Below are 15,435 nucleotides of genomic sequence, written 5' to 3' on the forward strand. Positions count from 1 at the left end.
TCAAAACCAGCTCACACTAAAATTATGAAAATCTGTCACTGGACTTGTTTACCCCAGAGTGCATTGAAAGTGCTTAATTTCCCCGTTCGCGTGGGCTGAGAATGGATGTCCCGAATCCTCAGTTTGTTTACCTGCACTAGGAATGATCCAGGCTTTTACGCTTTTAACCACAGCTTAAGTGAATAAATGTAAGTGTGGGATAAAGCGGAGCTTAGACAAGCAGCCGTAACCGGTAAGCTAACAGAAAATGTGACGCGCAAATGACAAAATACAGAAATGCCGGTTCATATCGTTAGTGCTTTTTCCACAGATGCATCCTTTTTGTTCCCTGTCAAATGAGAGTTCAATTGGTCGCCGTGGATGAATCATCGCCATGGAAAGCTTGGCTTCATTTTTATTTGCTAGCTTGCTGCTTTCACAAGTTACCTCAAAGCCAAAATGGGACAGAAATAAGCTTTCAGGTTTGCCTTTCTACATGCTAACCTGCTCCACATAAGCAGCCCAAATGAAGTGCAACCCATCCATTTTCTGAAACCACTCAATCCCAACTGGAGTCTCGGGGGGGGGGGATTGGAGTCTATCCTGGGAACCAACCCTGGGCAGTGAGCAACACACCACACACAGTCACAGGGCCAATTTACGGAAACCCACATGCACACGGGGAGAGCGTGCAAACTCCACGCAGAAAGGACCCAGGACCAAACCCAAGACCTTCTTGCTGTGAGGCAGCAGCACTAACCACTGCGCCACCCGCTGAAGTGCCACTGTTCACCTAAAATACATCGGAGGGACAATAATGACTTTCTGCTATTTACCAGGCTGCTTAATAAAGCATAAGTATAGCCTAAATACTGAGACTTGGTGACTAACAGTGGTGGTACCATCTTGGCATTTGGGTGGGCAATGTTTAGTTGGGGTTGCTAACTTCAGTCAGCTGGCGGGAGTGAGACGAGTCTGCACACACGCGCACATGCATTTACATGTATGCAACAGTTTTAGTGCTACCCCAATGCTTTTGATGTAGCTGATTTCGGGTTTATAATTGAATAATGTAGGTTTTGCCAAAAGATTTCTTGCGTGAGAGACTAAACGTGTGATCGTCACGCCTGATGCGTGAGAGATGGCAACCCTGGTGGTGATGGTAAAAGTTATTCATTTAATGTTTGCTATTGGGTAGGCAGACGATCAGTTTGGGGGGGCATTGCCCAGCCCCTGCCTTCCTGTAGTCAGACCCCTGGTGAATAACAGCTAAGCAGTTCAGATATAAATAAAGCTGTACTGTACCTGAGACTCTCACAGCACTTTCAGTGCAGACCCTCGGGATGAAGGGTATGAAGCACCTTTTCCCAAGAAGTGCAGATTTTTTTAGCTCGGAATGCAGATGAGGAAGGAGAGCACCTCATTCCTCTGGGGCTCCATCAGTTAAAAGCCATGGAGACGACCATGATTTATTGCTGCTGTGGTGCAGACCAAAGTCAAACGAAGCTGAGAGCTAGGGAGACCTGCTAGGGGCTCCATGAAGGTGCATATGCCACGTGATTCCCACATTGTCTCCACCTCGTTTTAGGGTGTCAGTCTCTGCCTGTCCTCTGGATATCGAGGCAGAGTGTGGACCAGCCTGACATCACGTTAGCTTCTTATTCAGCCGACTTAAACCCCAGCGTGAATTTTAGCTGATGACGTACCTGTATAGAGTGTAGATTATCACAGGAAGTTGGTGCAGGCCTGAATAAGGTTTACAGCTAAGAATTAAAGAATATGGTATGTTTTACCTCACATGACTAGTCAACTATCTTTTGTTTTAAGCAACTTTCAGTTTGATTCTACTTGGAACTTCTACCCTCCAGAACTACTCGGTGCTGGACGTGGCACCGTCCCCGACGGTCATCACTCTGAACAACGCCATGTACTGGCAGGACTTTGAGGAGGCGTGTCTCTACGAGTGCCTGGACGGCAAGGATTGCCAGAGCTTCTTCTGCTGCTACGAGGAGTGTAAGGGCGGCGCCTGGCGGAGGGGCCGAGTGCACATAGACATCCTGGAACTGGACGCCTACTCGCGCGTCTTCTTCCCCACTTCTTTCTTGCTCTTCAATGTCGTTTACTGGGTGGGTTACCTCTACCTCTAGCAGGCTTTGCCCAAGAGGACTGGGAGCCAGGTTCCCTCCAAACCAAGGAGTGATGAGGAGGAGAGAACTGGTGGGAAAGGGAGGGGAACACAAACAAAAATCACTCTTGGGTAACACGACTTTCTTACAAAGACTGTGGTTGAGTGATGCCTGACATCGGTACTCCTTCGGAACTGACCAGCTGGGTAACTAGCTTTCCCATATTCGATCAGGAAGTGCTGTCCATGAGCAGGCTGGTAAATCCTGGTGGTTCCTACCAAGGACACCTGTCATGCACCTTGAGGTACCAGGAAAATGCACAGTCACATGACCAACACTCGTACGCTTTCCTCTAAGAAGATATAGAAGATGGGGTAAGGTGATTACTCAAACAAAGGTCCTCTACTTGCCAACTTTTCTGGAACTGTCTACAGATTCTCAACAAAGCAGAACACTGACTTGTAGCGACATTAACTCTACATGGAAAATCTCTGTCGTTCAAAATCAGTCAAAACCGGCAGGTCAGTCATAGGAGGGACATTCTGAAACATCCTCAGTGCCTTCTTCAGGAGGGGTAGCCATCTGCGGAAGCAGAGGAGGAACCTTAAAGAAAGTAACAGGGCCAGTTTTGACTGATCATTCAAGCTGATTTCCAGCAGATTTGTTCCACATATTGCCTGCCCATCTGTTTTTGTGCAGCATTTCTAATTTTCTCTTATTGCCTACTAAATTATTTAGTAGTAAACCCTAACATTGCATAAAGGATTTCCTTGGGGGGGGGGGGGCAGGTATGAGGAAATAGACTTGTGGAAATAGAATTGACATTGTCTTCAAAGAAAATGCTGGTGTGTTGAGTGCAAAAAAACCTATGTTTAGATTTGTACTTTTCAAAGAAAGCTACTTAACACCGTTAAGCTTCTTCTAAGCATTTTAAAACGTATGTACAGCTGAATTAGAATAATGGAGACTTGCATGGTGCAGTAAGGAATAAAGAGGCGAATCGCACTGCCTCATGTGTTTTCATAGACTGGATTTAATGACGCTCCGTTTCTTTTGAAGCAAACTCCTTTAGATCGCAGTCCCTTAATTTAATGATCACAGAACTGTGCTTTGCAATCTACAGATTATTATGTCATGGCATGGCATGGACAGGGAGAAGCCAGACACTGGCCAGCTGATCAGCGTTCACTCTTCTGGTGCAAGCGGCAAAGGTGTCCAAGGGATATCACTGAGGGAGACACCAGAGTGTTGACGTGCAATTAGCCTCTAGTCTCTTAGGTTGAAAAGTGCTACTTGCTAGAATAGAGATCATCAGCTATTTTTCCCCATGTTCCAAATTCCATCATCAACACCAAGCCAAGGTTCATTGCCCCAGATAAACATTTTCCGGGGTCCCACCCTTGGTAGATTTCGCTGACCGGGATGTGGTTTGTCGGCTGCCAATTGAGCACCTCTGTACTTGAACAAGAGATGAGGCTTAGATGCCAGTAGTTGGGAGGAGTATCACACATTTTTAAACGCCGTCTGGTTAAAACCAACAGTAAACATTAAAGCGACCCGTGGGAACCAATCAGGCATAATAATCGCACCAACCGCCAACTTGGTTTCACTTGAAGCTACTACTCGCAACCATCTCCCTTCATACATCTTTTAATGAGCACAAGAACCATCCAATCGAGTCAGAGGGTCCCTGCCTCCTCGTTGGCACCTGTTTCCCGATCATGTAATCCATTCTTTCGAGTCTCATTTGCTTGTAGCCAGTGGCCCTGCTGACCTTGCTCATGAAGAATGCTCTAGTTAGACGTAAATGGGAGAAACACTGCCTGCGGGTTTGCCTGCACAGGACATAAGAAATTACACTGTATTAGTTAGAAATAATTACCTCTAAGCATTTGATTCACCAAAGGTGTCACTGTGCAGAAGAGAAGATGTTCAGCATAAGGTAAGGTTATTCACGGGGTTAAAGTGTTGCTGGAATTTTTGACGCTGCATAGCAGTGTCTTTGCTGACAACGCATAGCCATTCCCATACAAAACTCCAGAAAAAATTATCAGAACATTTGTAGTACATGGGCCACTAAAAATGTGGCTGGATAAGTACGTAGCAGCAGAGAAGAAATCAGTCTGCGGAATCGAGCCCGACAGATTCATTTTCCCTCCTCTGTCCCTCCACCCCCACGGTTCGGTTGAGGCAGGCCGGTTCTTTATGATGGCTTTCAGGGGAATGTGCCTCTTCTCTTCGGCTCTATTTTCCTGATCCCTGGCTGTTATACTGAGGTGGTTTTGGATTTGAGGGGACATGCGAGAGGCTGATTCATGCCTGGTATATCAGCAGGTCTGTTTGTTTTTCATTCTAACACACCACTGTCTCTGGTTTTGCTAGTGACTTAATGTTCTTTTTGTCCAGTTCAGGGAGAAGGTGCAGCACCTCAGTGTGTGTGTCATGCGTGTCCTATTACCATCCTTCCGCTGGCACAATCACCTATCCTGAATTACTGTCATCTGGAAAATTTCATTTCAGCCCACCCGGTAAGGCTGGCTCCTAAATGGCAGTCACAGTGCTAGGCTGAAGCCGGCGGAAAAGTCGACTGTTCCTTAAGATAGAAGTGGGGTCTGGAACGTAGATGTCGCCATCCCATCAAGCGATGCCACAGATACGACAGCCAATCACGTCGCCCGGGTTAGCTTCTCGGCACTCTTGTGGAGTTCATTTCCTTGGGTTCTCGGAACTCAACGCCATGTGGAGAAGTGCCATTGTAACGCACGGCTCTCTCAACAAAGGCATCGCACAACTTCTCGAGAAACTGTCTGGAGTATAATTAGCAGAGACAAAGTGAAAATGAGTCTGAAAGGGTAGCTGACAAACCGAGAATTGTGTAAATGCAAATGACTTCTCTCAAAACCCTGCCACCGTATTCTTTTACACTCCTGTTTCGGCAGGATGATCAGTGTCGTCTCAAGTTCGGCACAGTGGCCTCAGTAACCTGGGGGTTTTAACCCGTTTTAGTGGCAGATGAATTTAGAGTTTTTCTTGGACTTAGCTTCTTATCAAATGTGCCAGTGAGTTTGTTTGAAGGTCACTTTGTGTTTGTAAGTTTGTGAGTTTGGACAGTTGTTGAGAAAGTCAAGGTGATTTTATCGATGCCTGGAGTTCTGGCCGGGAGTCATGATAACAACGATGATGACTAATGATTTACCAGTTTAAGATCTGCTTTGTTAGACTACAGTATGTGGACAAATCTCCTAGCTGTACTCAGTTTTTAGGTTTTTGCGTCCAGTGCCAGTGATTGTGACTTTGCGGTGTTCTCACGCGGCTGAAAATTGTTGAACAACAGTTCAACAATTAAAATAACGTGGATTGTCAGACCAAAGAAATAAAGTTGTAACCAGCAACAACAATTTTACTTACTCAGAAATAATATTTCAAGAGTAAGAACTTCATGGAGACAGTTTGCCTGATCATTTCAAGATTAAAATCGGACCACAGCAATCGGACCAGAAGGTCACTCGTTATGCCGAATGATCTTGAGCATCTCGGACCTCCTCAAACACGCTAGATGGGAAGATTTGAGAGCTACTGTCAGGACCACATATGTGAGTAACGATCTCTCTATTCCTGCTCGCACTCTCCTACAAACTAGGCCTGCTCAACGTGCTCTCTGCAGTTTGCGGAGCCTCAAACGGTGCATTACAATGACCCGTGCTCTGAGGGCGCCTTCAGTGTTTACTCTCTATGACATTCACACGGCAGGTCTTACGGGCTCGGATCCCAGGTTGGGAGCCTGTTTTTCTGTCTCGACCTTCTCCTCACGGCCTCCGCTGTAACCACTAGGGGGCGTAAGGGTGTAACTCAGTGCGCAAGCCAGTCATGTTTACACTTGGTAATATAGAGGAAGCCTCCATGTTACAATGGTACACCCAGCAGGATTAAGAAGTTTCAAGTGCAGTTCTAGTGTCATGAACACAAAACTGGTATTTCTCCCAGATATTTACTTTCGTTTTCCAGAACACAAACAAGTTGACCATTGGATAACTGGTACACCTTTACAAGTCAGAAGACTATGTCTCTACCATGTTATCCATTCGTTGTTCTCAAACGATACTGTGTTGTATTGTTATTGGGGTGTTTTATTTATTGTACTACATCTTAAATACAGAAGGAGGAAGGATTTTGGCTATTTATGATTTATCGCCATTTGCCTTTTTGTTTTTAAAGATGCAGTTTTTTTAATGTTTGCAAATGTACATTTTAGAGGTATTAATGGAATACATGAAAATGTGCGCTCTTTATTTCGCATACATCATTGCGATCATGATTTTGCACTTTAGATATGTCTTAGTTAAATGTACCTACAATAAATTAAACTATTTTATAAGTGAGATTAAGGGATTATTATTATCATATATGAATAAGGATTAAGGTGAAGCAGTTTTGTTATATCAGACATGGAAATAAATGTTTTTAACTCTATGTACGTTTTTTGATCTATTAAAGAAAATCTTGTTTCTGTAAGACTGTTTTTTTTCTGCAGTTATGAGCCCGACATGCTGCATTACACCGCACTGGGAAATGCATTTTGCCTTTTAACACGATCAGCAGATGAGCCCAAATGCAGCCCTGCACGTGGATAGTAGGCAACAATGCATTTGGAGTATCTGCATTGTTCTATTAAATACTGAAAAATAAATGGGCAGGTGCAGCTGTTGAGATGACACAAGTGGTACCAGATGCGCATGTTTACCTCCTCCCCCATTTAAAGGGCCAGTGTTTTGTGGCTGCACACCCAGCAGTAGTGAGCATCTCAGAACAGAATTAGGTCAGTGTTGAATATCGCATCCTGTCCATATTTGATTGGATGAATAATGACACCGATGATTCATTAGACCTCATGGGTCCAGTGTAAGATGTTGCCACAGTCATCATGTGTCTGTTGTGAAGAAAACATTGACACACACCCCCCCCCCCCAAAAAAAAAAAAAAAAAAACACAAACACAGACCCTGCAGAAATGACAGTGATCGATCCACTGAACTGATATTGATGTTCATTACCTCTGCTCCCTTCACAAAATCCGCAGCGTCCATCCTCCTGTGCCTGGCTGCTTCCTGTCCTGCTTGGTGTTCAGCCTGAATCCCGAATCCCTCGGGACTAGACACCCAGGCCAGAGGACAGCAGGGGAATCGCAGCCTTTATTGGGGTACAGGGTCTTGGTTTTTGGGCATTTACAAACACACAGAGTGCACCTCTTGGAGGAGGGACAGAGGGCAGGTACGAACAGGAACACCCCAGTGAGCTGATTCTCAGACCGGCAGCCAGACATTCCCGCTTTCCCTTTCACGATAACCAGGCCATCCTGCAAATGACGGGGGACACTCAATGGGGGGGGGGGGGGGGACTACACTGTAAAACTATGACCACAGTTCCAAAGCTGCCCAAGTTCCTGAAAACCGCAATCATTCAAAGAGCAGAAATACGCAAAGAGCTACAGAGAGCAGCGTTAAGGTGTGCAGCCATTTCAATCCCCTTTGCAGCTTGTGAGGCTACACCAAAACGGAATACTTATTTTATTACGTGTTTCTGACTGTGACATGCTTCTTGGGAAACCTTTTGTGAGCAGGAACACGCTACGGGTGACTGTGCCATCATCCACCATTGAAGACGGGCCTCTATCTAAGCGCATCACAAGGTTTATCCCGGGAATCCCCCCCCAGCCATGACACAGTCAGGTGCAGAGCCCCTCGCGATTGCCCTATTAATCGCGTGTGTCTGGAGCATAAATCGAGGGAAACGGTTGCTGTGGAAACAGAACCCGTCCAACGTGTGAAGACATGGGACTGAATGATGTAACGGGTAATTAGAGACTCTGGTCTTTGACATATTTAAAGAAGCGTTTTATGTTGTTTTTTTTTGCTTCAGTATGTGTCTATTTCCCTCCTGAAAATACAGGCTGCCTCCAGTGGATGGAAATTCAGGATGATTACATTCTGTTAAGGGAAAAGACACAGCCTCGCTTCGCCCCCCCCCCCCCCCCCCCATGTGAACGGGCCGGCCTACATCATTTATGACAGCACATTAATACGAAACAGGTGGTCGATATATATGTGCAGCGTTTTGGAAACGCTCATTTCAGGAACACTGAGGGACCCACAGCTGAAAGACTCTTGACATATCCGCTTCACTTTCTGCAGTTGGGACTTTTCTCTAAAGCAACCTGACATTCTGCCTTAATACTGCCAGCATATCGCACAGACGTTCATATTTAATATCTAAATATCTGAACAAAAGACTGCATGTTCATGTGTTGCCTTCAGCACAGTCGTGAAACATACCTCAAATCAGGCAGTTATGTAAGTTAGGATAAAGGTTACTGCTCAACAAGAGACTTACATAACTGACCACATCAGCAAGGGACCGATGTTACTGCCAGACAGATCATGCTCACTTTGGATGTTTCCATAACAGATACCACAATTAATCAATTCTTTCTCTTCCTCGTCGTTGTTCTGAAGTGCGCTCATCTTCTTCAAGGCAAACACGAACCCAAAAGCACTTCCTCTGAGTTCAGCTTAAATGTGGGGTTACGTCAGCCTAATAGCGGATTGGTCTATAAACCTTTACTGATTCAAGCCAGTGGAAAGACAGACCCAAGAATGCGTGAGAGGTAGGAGTGGCACAGAAATTACAGGCAAGGTATGTGCACTGATGGAAATCGCTGGGCAGCGCCATAACTCTCCATCAAAGGGACACAGACCACTCCTGGGTTTTTTCCAATGAAACCCACAGGGGGCGGGATTACCACAAGCTGTCAGTCACCGATTGGTTTAACTTTCCCCCAAAAACAAGGCAGCAATTAACAGCACACAGTAAACTCACCCCACCCCCATCGTTAGTTTTGAACCTGCACATTTGCAATCACTATATTCTACAAATATTTCATAATGACATTAATATACTTGCCAGACATCTTTAACCAAAGTAACAGACTTAAGTTTCAATATTAGTTTGCACAAAAAGATATTCACTAAAACCCCCAGTATGACCAGTAATGCTCAGCTTTAAGCTTCTGGTCTACATAATACCTAAATTCTGAAATTCTTAACGCAATAAATATTTAATGAGAGAGCTCACTGTTTATTGAGATTTGAATGGTTTCTTCTGTCACACTGGGTCATGGCATCAATCTCCCTTGGAATAGGCAGTTATTACAGCGCGTCAATCAGAACATAAACACCCAGCTAACATTTAACGTTGGCCCAACGTTATTAGCAGACGTTGGCCGGACGTGCATCTGCACATCGGGTTTACATCAACTCAACGTCTGCAGCGGACGTCAAATGCACGTTGTCCCAACGTGCAGTAAACCAAGTAGTGATAAGCAAATGTGTGCAATTCCCTGGGGCCAACGTAAAACCAACGTCCCACGGACATTATGGGGACCATGTGCCAACCTACTTTCAATGTCTGGGTTACGTCAACTCAACGTCTGCAGCTAACGTAAAATGCACGTTGTGCCAACGCTCAGTAAACTAAATATAATGAAGAAAATGATCAAAATTCTCTAAAAAGGGAACAAAAAGACACACACTCAAATTTTCCAAATTAAATTTATTATTTTGTCTTAAAATAAATTTTACAAGGGATACAAAATTGTCATGCCCTGCTCGTTGGCTCCTCGTGTGTGCCACGCCCCCAGATTACCCACGTGTTCTTTCCCGATTGTACCCAGTTGTGTCTGATTATTTTCAATCAGTCCTGTGTATTTTAGTCCGTGTCTTACCTGAGTCCTTTGTCCGTCATTGATGTTCGTAGGCGTTTGTTGTTTCCTGATCCCCCGTTTGCTATTAAATCCCCGTTTTCCCCCGTAATTTGCCTGTCTGCCTGCTTCCTGTCTGCTCGCCTGCCCGTTCACCTTATCGGCTTCCAGCCTCGCGTGACAGAAATATTAAAATCCCCATAAAATCTAACTTTTTACATGTACAAAGTTCCGAGGTACCAAGTAAAACTGACATCAAGAAATACACAGCATCCTGAACATCAGGCATTACCCAGGATGACATCAACAACCCAAATACATGTAATATAGAATGTTTGAGGTCACAACAACTTGTTGCCTATAATTTATTTCAGGTAACCCTTAACATTCCAGTTATTATGATAACAGCTATGTTAACAGGACATTGATAAATAATTCAACTCAGCAGTAACAATGAAAAATGAACATCATTAAATTGCATCACAAATAATAAAATCACCTTGAATTTTAAAACATTTGTACCCAATTATGTTAATTTTCTTGTACTTTCACTACAGGTAATACTTGTATTCTATGTACATAACACATGGTCCATTGTGAACGCTACAGTTTAATAAAGAAATATTAATATGACATTACCCTGCTTACACAATACATGTTTATGCAGAAAATGATTTAAAAGATATGCAGTTATATATCAGTTTTTTGGTCCCTGTCACAACTGTGGAATGTGTTAAACAAGTATCTGTACTCCGACCTAACACACAGCCCATTTATAAAATACCTATTTTAATCAGTTACTTGTTAGGCATTGATTCAAACAATTTTAACCTAATATTCAGGAACACTTCAAAATGAAAGCCATTATAAACTACTTGACAGAAGCAGATATTTAAACAAATATTGGAACATTTAAGACTAGTTAGAATAGTGGATGCCAACAGGACCAAATAATGTATCAACGCCTTTTTTAGTTATAAATGTGACCCATCACAACAAAACCGGTCATAAGTCGCTCTGAACTTGACCAGGTTAATATGGACTCGTCGTTAATTTTCCTTTTGTAAGCTTATTGTGAAATAAGAGTGCAACAGATTAACTCAGATTTCACAAATTGCTGTCAAGTTCAGCGCGACTTATAACCGGTTTTGTTGTGATAGGTTACAAATAAGGTAAGTGTAAGTGTCATGCCCGGCTCGTCCGCTCCTCGTGTGTGCCACGCCCCCTGATTACCCATGTGTGCTTCCCTGATTGTCTCCAGCGTTGTCTGATTTCCATGCTTCATCTTGTTCTATTTAAGTCCTGGTCTGACCCGTTTCCCCTGTCCGTCATTGTGATGAGACGTGCTTCCCCATGGTCTCCGTGTTGGTACTCACCAATAAACCCCTAGTTTGCCCCGTATTCTGCTTGCCTGCCTAGTCTTTTGCATGCCTGCCCGCACGATCGCCGTTCTGCTAGCCTTGAACGTGACAGTAAGTGACTAGCTCTACATTTTGAGATACAATCTGCAAATAGGCACAGTTTCAACAGCCAAAATGACAACTTTTTTTCAAACATTTGCAACTATGAAATTTTAAAATAAAGGATGGACAGAATATTGCACCAATCTCTACAGGAGTTATACAAAAGTTATTTATAAAGTATAGACTAGATTATAATTTATAGTGAAACTGAAAGTGTGCAACACAAGATTCATCTCACAAAATTCAAACAGTACTTGTGATTTTACAAATTGCACCAATGATCAATATGATACATCAGCAAAAATTAATTCTTCATTAGATAAAAAATGTTCTAACCTTGAAAAGGATTCAAATTGCCTGCTTACCATTATTTAATTTAACTTTATTAGTAGCACCAAAAATAGATAGAAAAAATGAACAACTCCAGATTTGTGAAATATCGAACTTGTCCTAATAAATTAATTGTATCTCCAAAACTATTCACCTCAGCAAAGGCTCATCACGAGGCGAGCAAATAACCAGACATGTACTTTCAAAAGATAAAATAAGATATCTTCTAGGGTAAAGACAGAGTTATCTCTCATCAACTTTAAAATTATAGAACTTCATTTGGCAGAAAAATTGTTTGTGTACAAAACTAAATCATTGTGTAAAATATTGGTTAATGGAAGTACCCATAAACGTGCTCTTTACATCTCATCATCACTTTTGTCACTCAAAAAAATAGGACAGGTTTAGGATAGGTTTTGGTAATTACTATCGTAGTTTTCATTAGTTTTGTCAACTAGATGTTTCTATTTTTTCTAAGACCGGTCTGTATACTTAGTCTTGGGTTGATAATTAGATTCACTAAACTATTTACCTTCTTCCCTTCAGTAACTCTCAATCTGAAAGAGTCTGCAACTCTTACTATAGCTATATAGTAATGAATGTACTGACCTTTTAAATCAGCGTTCTTTTAGGATACAGCTGAAAATATACTATTCAACTCAAACCATATGAACAACATGGCAAAAGAATTCAATAATGAACAGTACATTACATAGGATGTTTTTATCATATGATTCAGTTCCATGTTCCGTTCAGTCCTCATCCATTTAATCAATGCGCAATCCTACCACAATAACAGTGAGATAGTCTTCCAGTAGGAAAAATAAAGTTCAAACCGTGTCCCTTCGAGCCGGTTGTGACGTTGTCTCAGCCTCTTAAAGCGCGAAATCCGTGGGCAAACCTCGCCGTCCGATGTCCTCGTGCACGCGAGTCTCCTCACACATGCACACGAGCTAATGAACTTTCGTCGTTATCCCTCGATGCCAGGGAAACTCTCCCGGGTGGAATAAAAACCTGGCCAAAACTTCTCTGGTTAAGGTCGCTACCGTTTCAACAATCTGCAACACTGTTTTAACTAGAAAAGATCCGAAATTCACCTTGAAAACTACAAAATAATTCAAACTTCGCGTCTCTGCTGCTTCTTTAGCCTGTTGCCGTTAGTCTCTCTCTCCTATGCACTACATTACTGCGCATGCACGAGGAGAAGGAAGGGGCACAACATTTTTTATATATGTAAATGTTTTCACGTGTAAATTAGACTATTTTACAAATCTTTGTTTTATGTCTTATAGTTAATTATTTACTAACTATTTATTTATTTTATTATTTACAATATTTGTAACCTGGGTTACAGAGGCGATGAACGTCTGTCGGTAAGCTGACGAAAACTTTCAACAGGATCAAGTTTATTTATTAGACACGCCTTGATAATAGCAGTATATTTAAGTGTCTAAATAATCCTTTGAGAGTTTGCATGTTGACCTATGATGAACTCTTTAATTGAGAGTTGGCACAACGTGCATTTTACGTTAGCTGCAGACGTTGAGTTGACGTAACCCAGACATTGAAAGTAGGTTGGCATATGGTCCCCATAATGTCCGTGGGACGTTGGTTTTACGTTGGCCACAGGGAATTGCACACATTTGCTTATCACTACTTGGTTTACTGCACGTTGGGACAACGTGCATTTGACGTTCGCTGCAGACGTTGAGTTGACATAAACCCGATGTGCAGATGCACGTCAGGCCAACGTCTGCTAATGACGTTGGGCCGACGTTAAATGTTAGCTGGGAAGCTGTCATGGTTGTGGTATACTGTACATTCTGGACGTTGGCTGCACGTCTGGACAACGTCCGGGACTGACCATGACTTAGTCAATACCCGACGTTGTCAGGACATGAAGCCAACGAAGAAAAGGGATTGTTATGGAATCCTTTAAACTTTTTCTGTGGAGGTATAGGTTGTACAGTTCATCTTGATCTGAAAAGAAATCTGTATAAATTCGATCTTGGACATAGAGTAAAGGTCTATGAGACGTCTGCCAGACGTTACATGGACGAAAAATTTGGAGGACATCAAGTGTATTTCATCGATTCAGAAAGAAAGGAAATTAGTTAGTGTATCTAACAAACAATAATATCCAAAAATCTTATTTTCATTATGTAGACCATTATGTTGGCCAGACGTTGTGTGGACGTCCGCTTTTGACCATCGACATAACGACCAACAGCCGACGTCGGCCCAACGAACTAATGCTAGCTGGGCAGTCATGCTATAGGAGAACAAGTTAATAGTTAAGAGTGCAGGTCTTCTGCTGCTTTGCTTAAGCGAATCAGAATTGTGAAGAATACAGTGGTTTCTTTAATTGTGATCAATTTTTACAGAAATGCAATTGTTTAAACCCTTTAAGACACAGAATTAACAAATAAAAAAATAACTGAGATCTTACTGATCCAAACAAGAAATTGTTTGAAACTCAACTGTTTGTTTTCAACACTGTGCTCTCCGCTTAATAAACTACTGCGATTCAAACCATTACGTGCATATAAGTCCATCACCTGGAACAGATGTGTCCGCCATGGGTGGGGGGGGGGTACATCGGTGTCAGAGTCATCCCGGGTGTGACTGTCCGCCACGATATGGACTAGAACTATGCCGTTAACACCGCGAGAGGCCAACAGCCTAATTATACAAAAGCATATTTATAAGAAACAGAGCATTTTAATACCTTCAAAGCTTCAGTTGTAATCTGAATACTTATCCTTATTAGGTAAATGTAACCGGTTTGTCCGCGGTGCGTGATTATTTTATGACATATACTCTGACAATTATACACATTATACAAAATAACCTGGTTTATATATGTGCGTGTATATATATATATATATATATATATATATATATATATATATATATATATATATATATATATATATATATATATATATAAAAACAGCAACGAATCTAACAAAGAACCGTAATGTTCCCAATAGAGCGGCGCTACTCTGTCCTGGTATCTTATAGCTGAAAAGTTTTCAAATGCAATATTTTATAAAAGGCTAGATTAATGGACGTAGATAATTGATGATTTCATGTTCGCCAAAGTTTATCTTTTTAAAAAACTATATGAAGTAATGTTATTTTTATACAAATGAACTCAGGTGAAACAATTTTAATAAAACTTACGTTCCCAGGGTTGCCAACTTGTACGCATCTGGGAAAGATAAAAAAGAACTGGTCAGCATTTACATGCATATCACAAAGTTGGAAACCCTGCGTTTTATTTGAAATGAACTGCAAATGCGCCGTTTTCGGCTGAAACGGCTTTTCTTCCTTTTGTTTTGTTACTCCGACGATTATAAAATGAATGAAAAATAATTTCTTGTCACGTTTTATATCTTTTCGAAATTAGACCGCCCATACCCAACTGTAATAGCAATTAAAGTGTACTTTAATATACTGTAATATATGCATGTACATAATGCACATGAAGGGACAGGACATGCCCCAATCTAGCTGTTGAAAACATCTGCTTATCTGAGGCTTGACGTTTTTCTTTTTTTGATGGAAGATTGGCATCGGGCCTAAAATACTCGGACCTAACGACGCCCATGCTAATCCTCCCAAAACCTGAAAAAAAACCACAGTGATATAATACTGTCACCTTCCAAAAAGGGTGAAAAATACCGTGATAATTTTAAGTCATACCACCCACCCCTAGTGTCAGCTATGAACAACTGCAGGCAGCAATAAAATTCAAAAATCAGTCCTCAAATTGTGGATTT

General features: G+C 42.1%; 1 protein-coding gene across 3 annotated transcripts in view; it reads left to right on the plus strand.

Moving 5' to 3' along the window:
- Positions 1–6,617, plus strand: part of LOC125723014 (gamma-aminobutyric acid receptor subunit gamma-3) — an 81,439-nt gene extending 74,822 nt beyond the window's left edge. For all 3 annotated transcript variants that reach the window (XM_048999403.1, XM_048999404.1, XM_048999405.1), the window contains one exon: positions 1,848–6,617. In XM_048999403.1, coding sequence (XP_048855360.1) covers positions 1,848–2,126 — 279 coding nt within the window. In that variant the 3' untranslated portion in view covers positions 2,127–6,617. The remainder of the gene's footprint in view (positions 1–1,847) is intronic.
- The last annotated feature ends 8,818 nt before the right edge of the window (positions 6,618–15,435 follow it).

The sequence above is a fragment of the Brienomyrus brachyistius genome, unplaced genomic scaffold (assembly GCF_023856365.1).
Source record: "Brienomyrus brachyistius isolate T26 unplaced genomic scaffold, BBRACH_0.4 scaffold44, whole genome shotgun sequence".
Classification (NCBI taxonomy): domain Eukaryota; kingdom Metazoa; phylum Chordata; class Actinopteri; order Osteoglossiformes; family Mormyridae; genus Brienomyrus; species Brienomyrus brachyistius.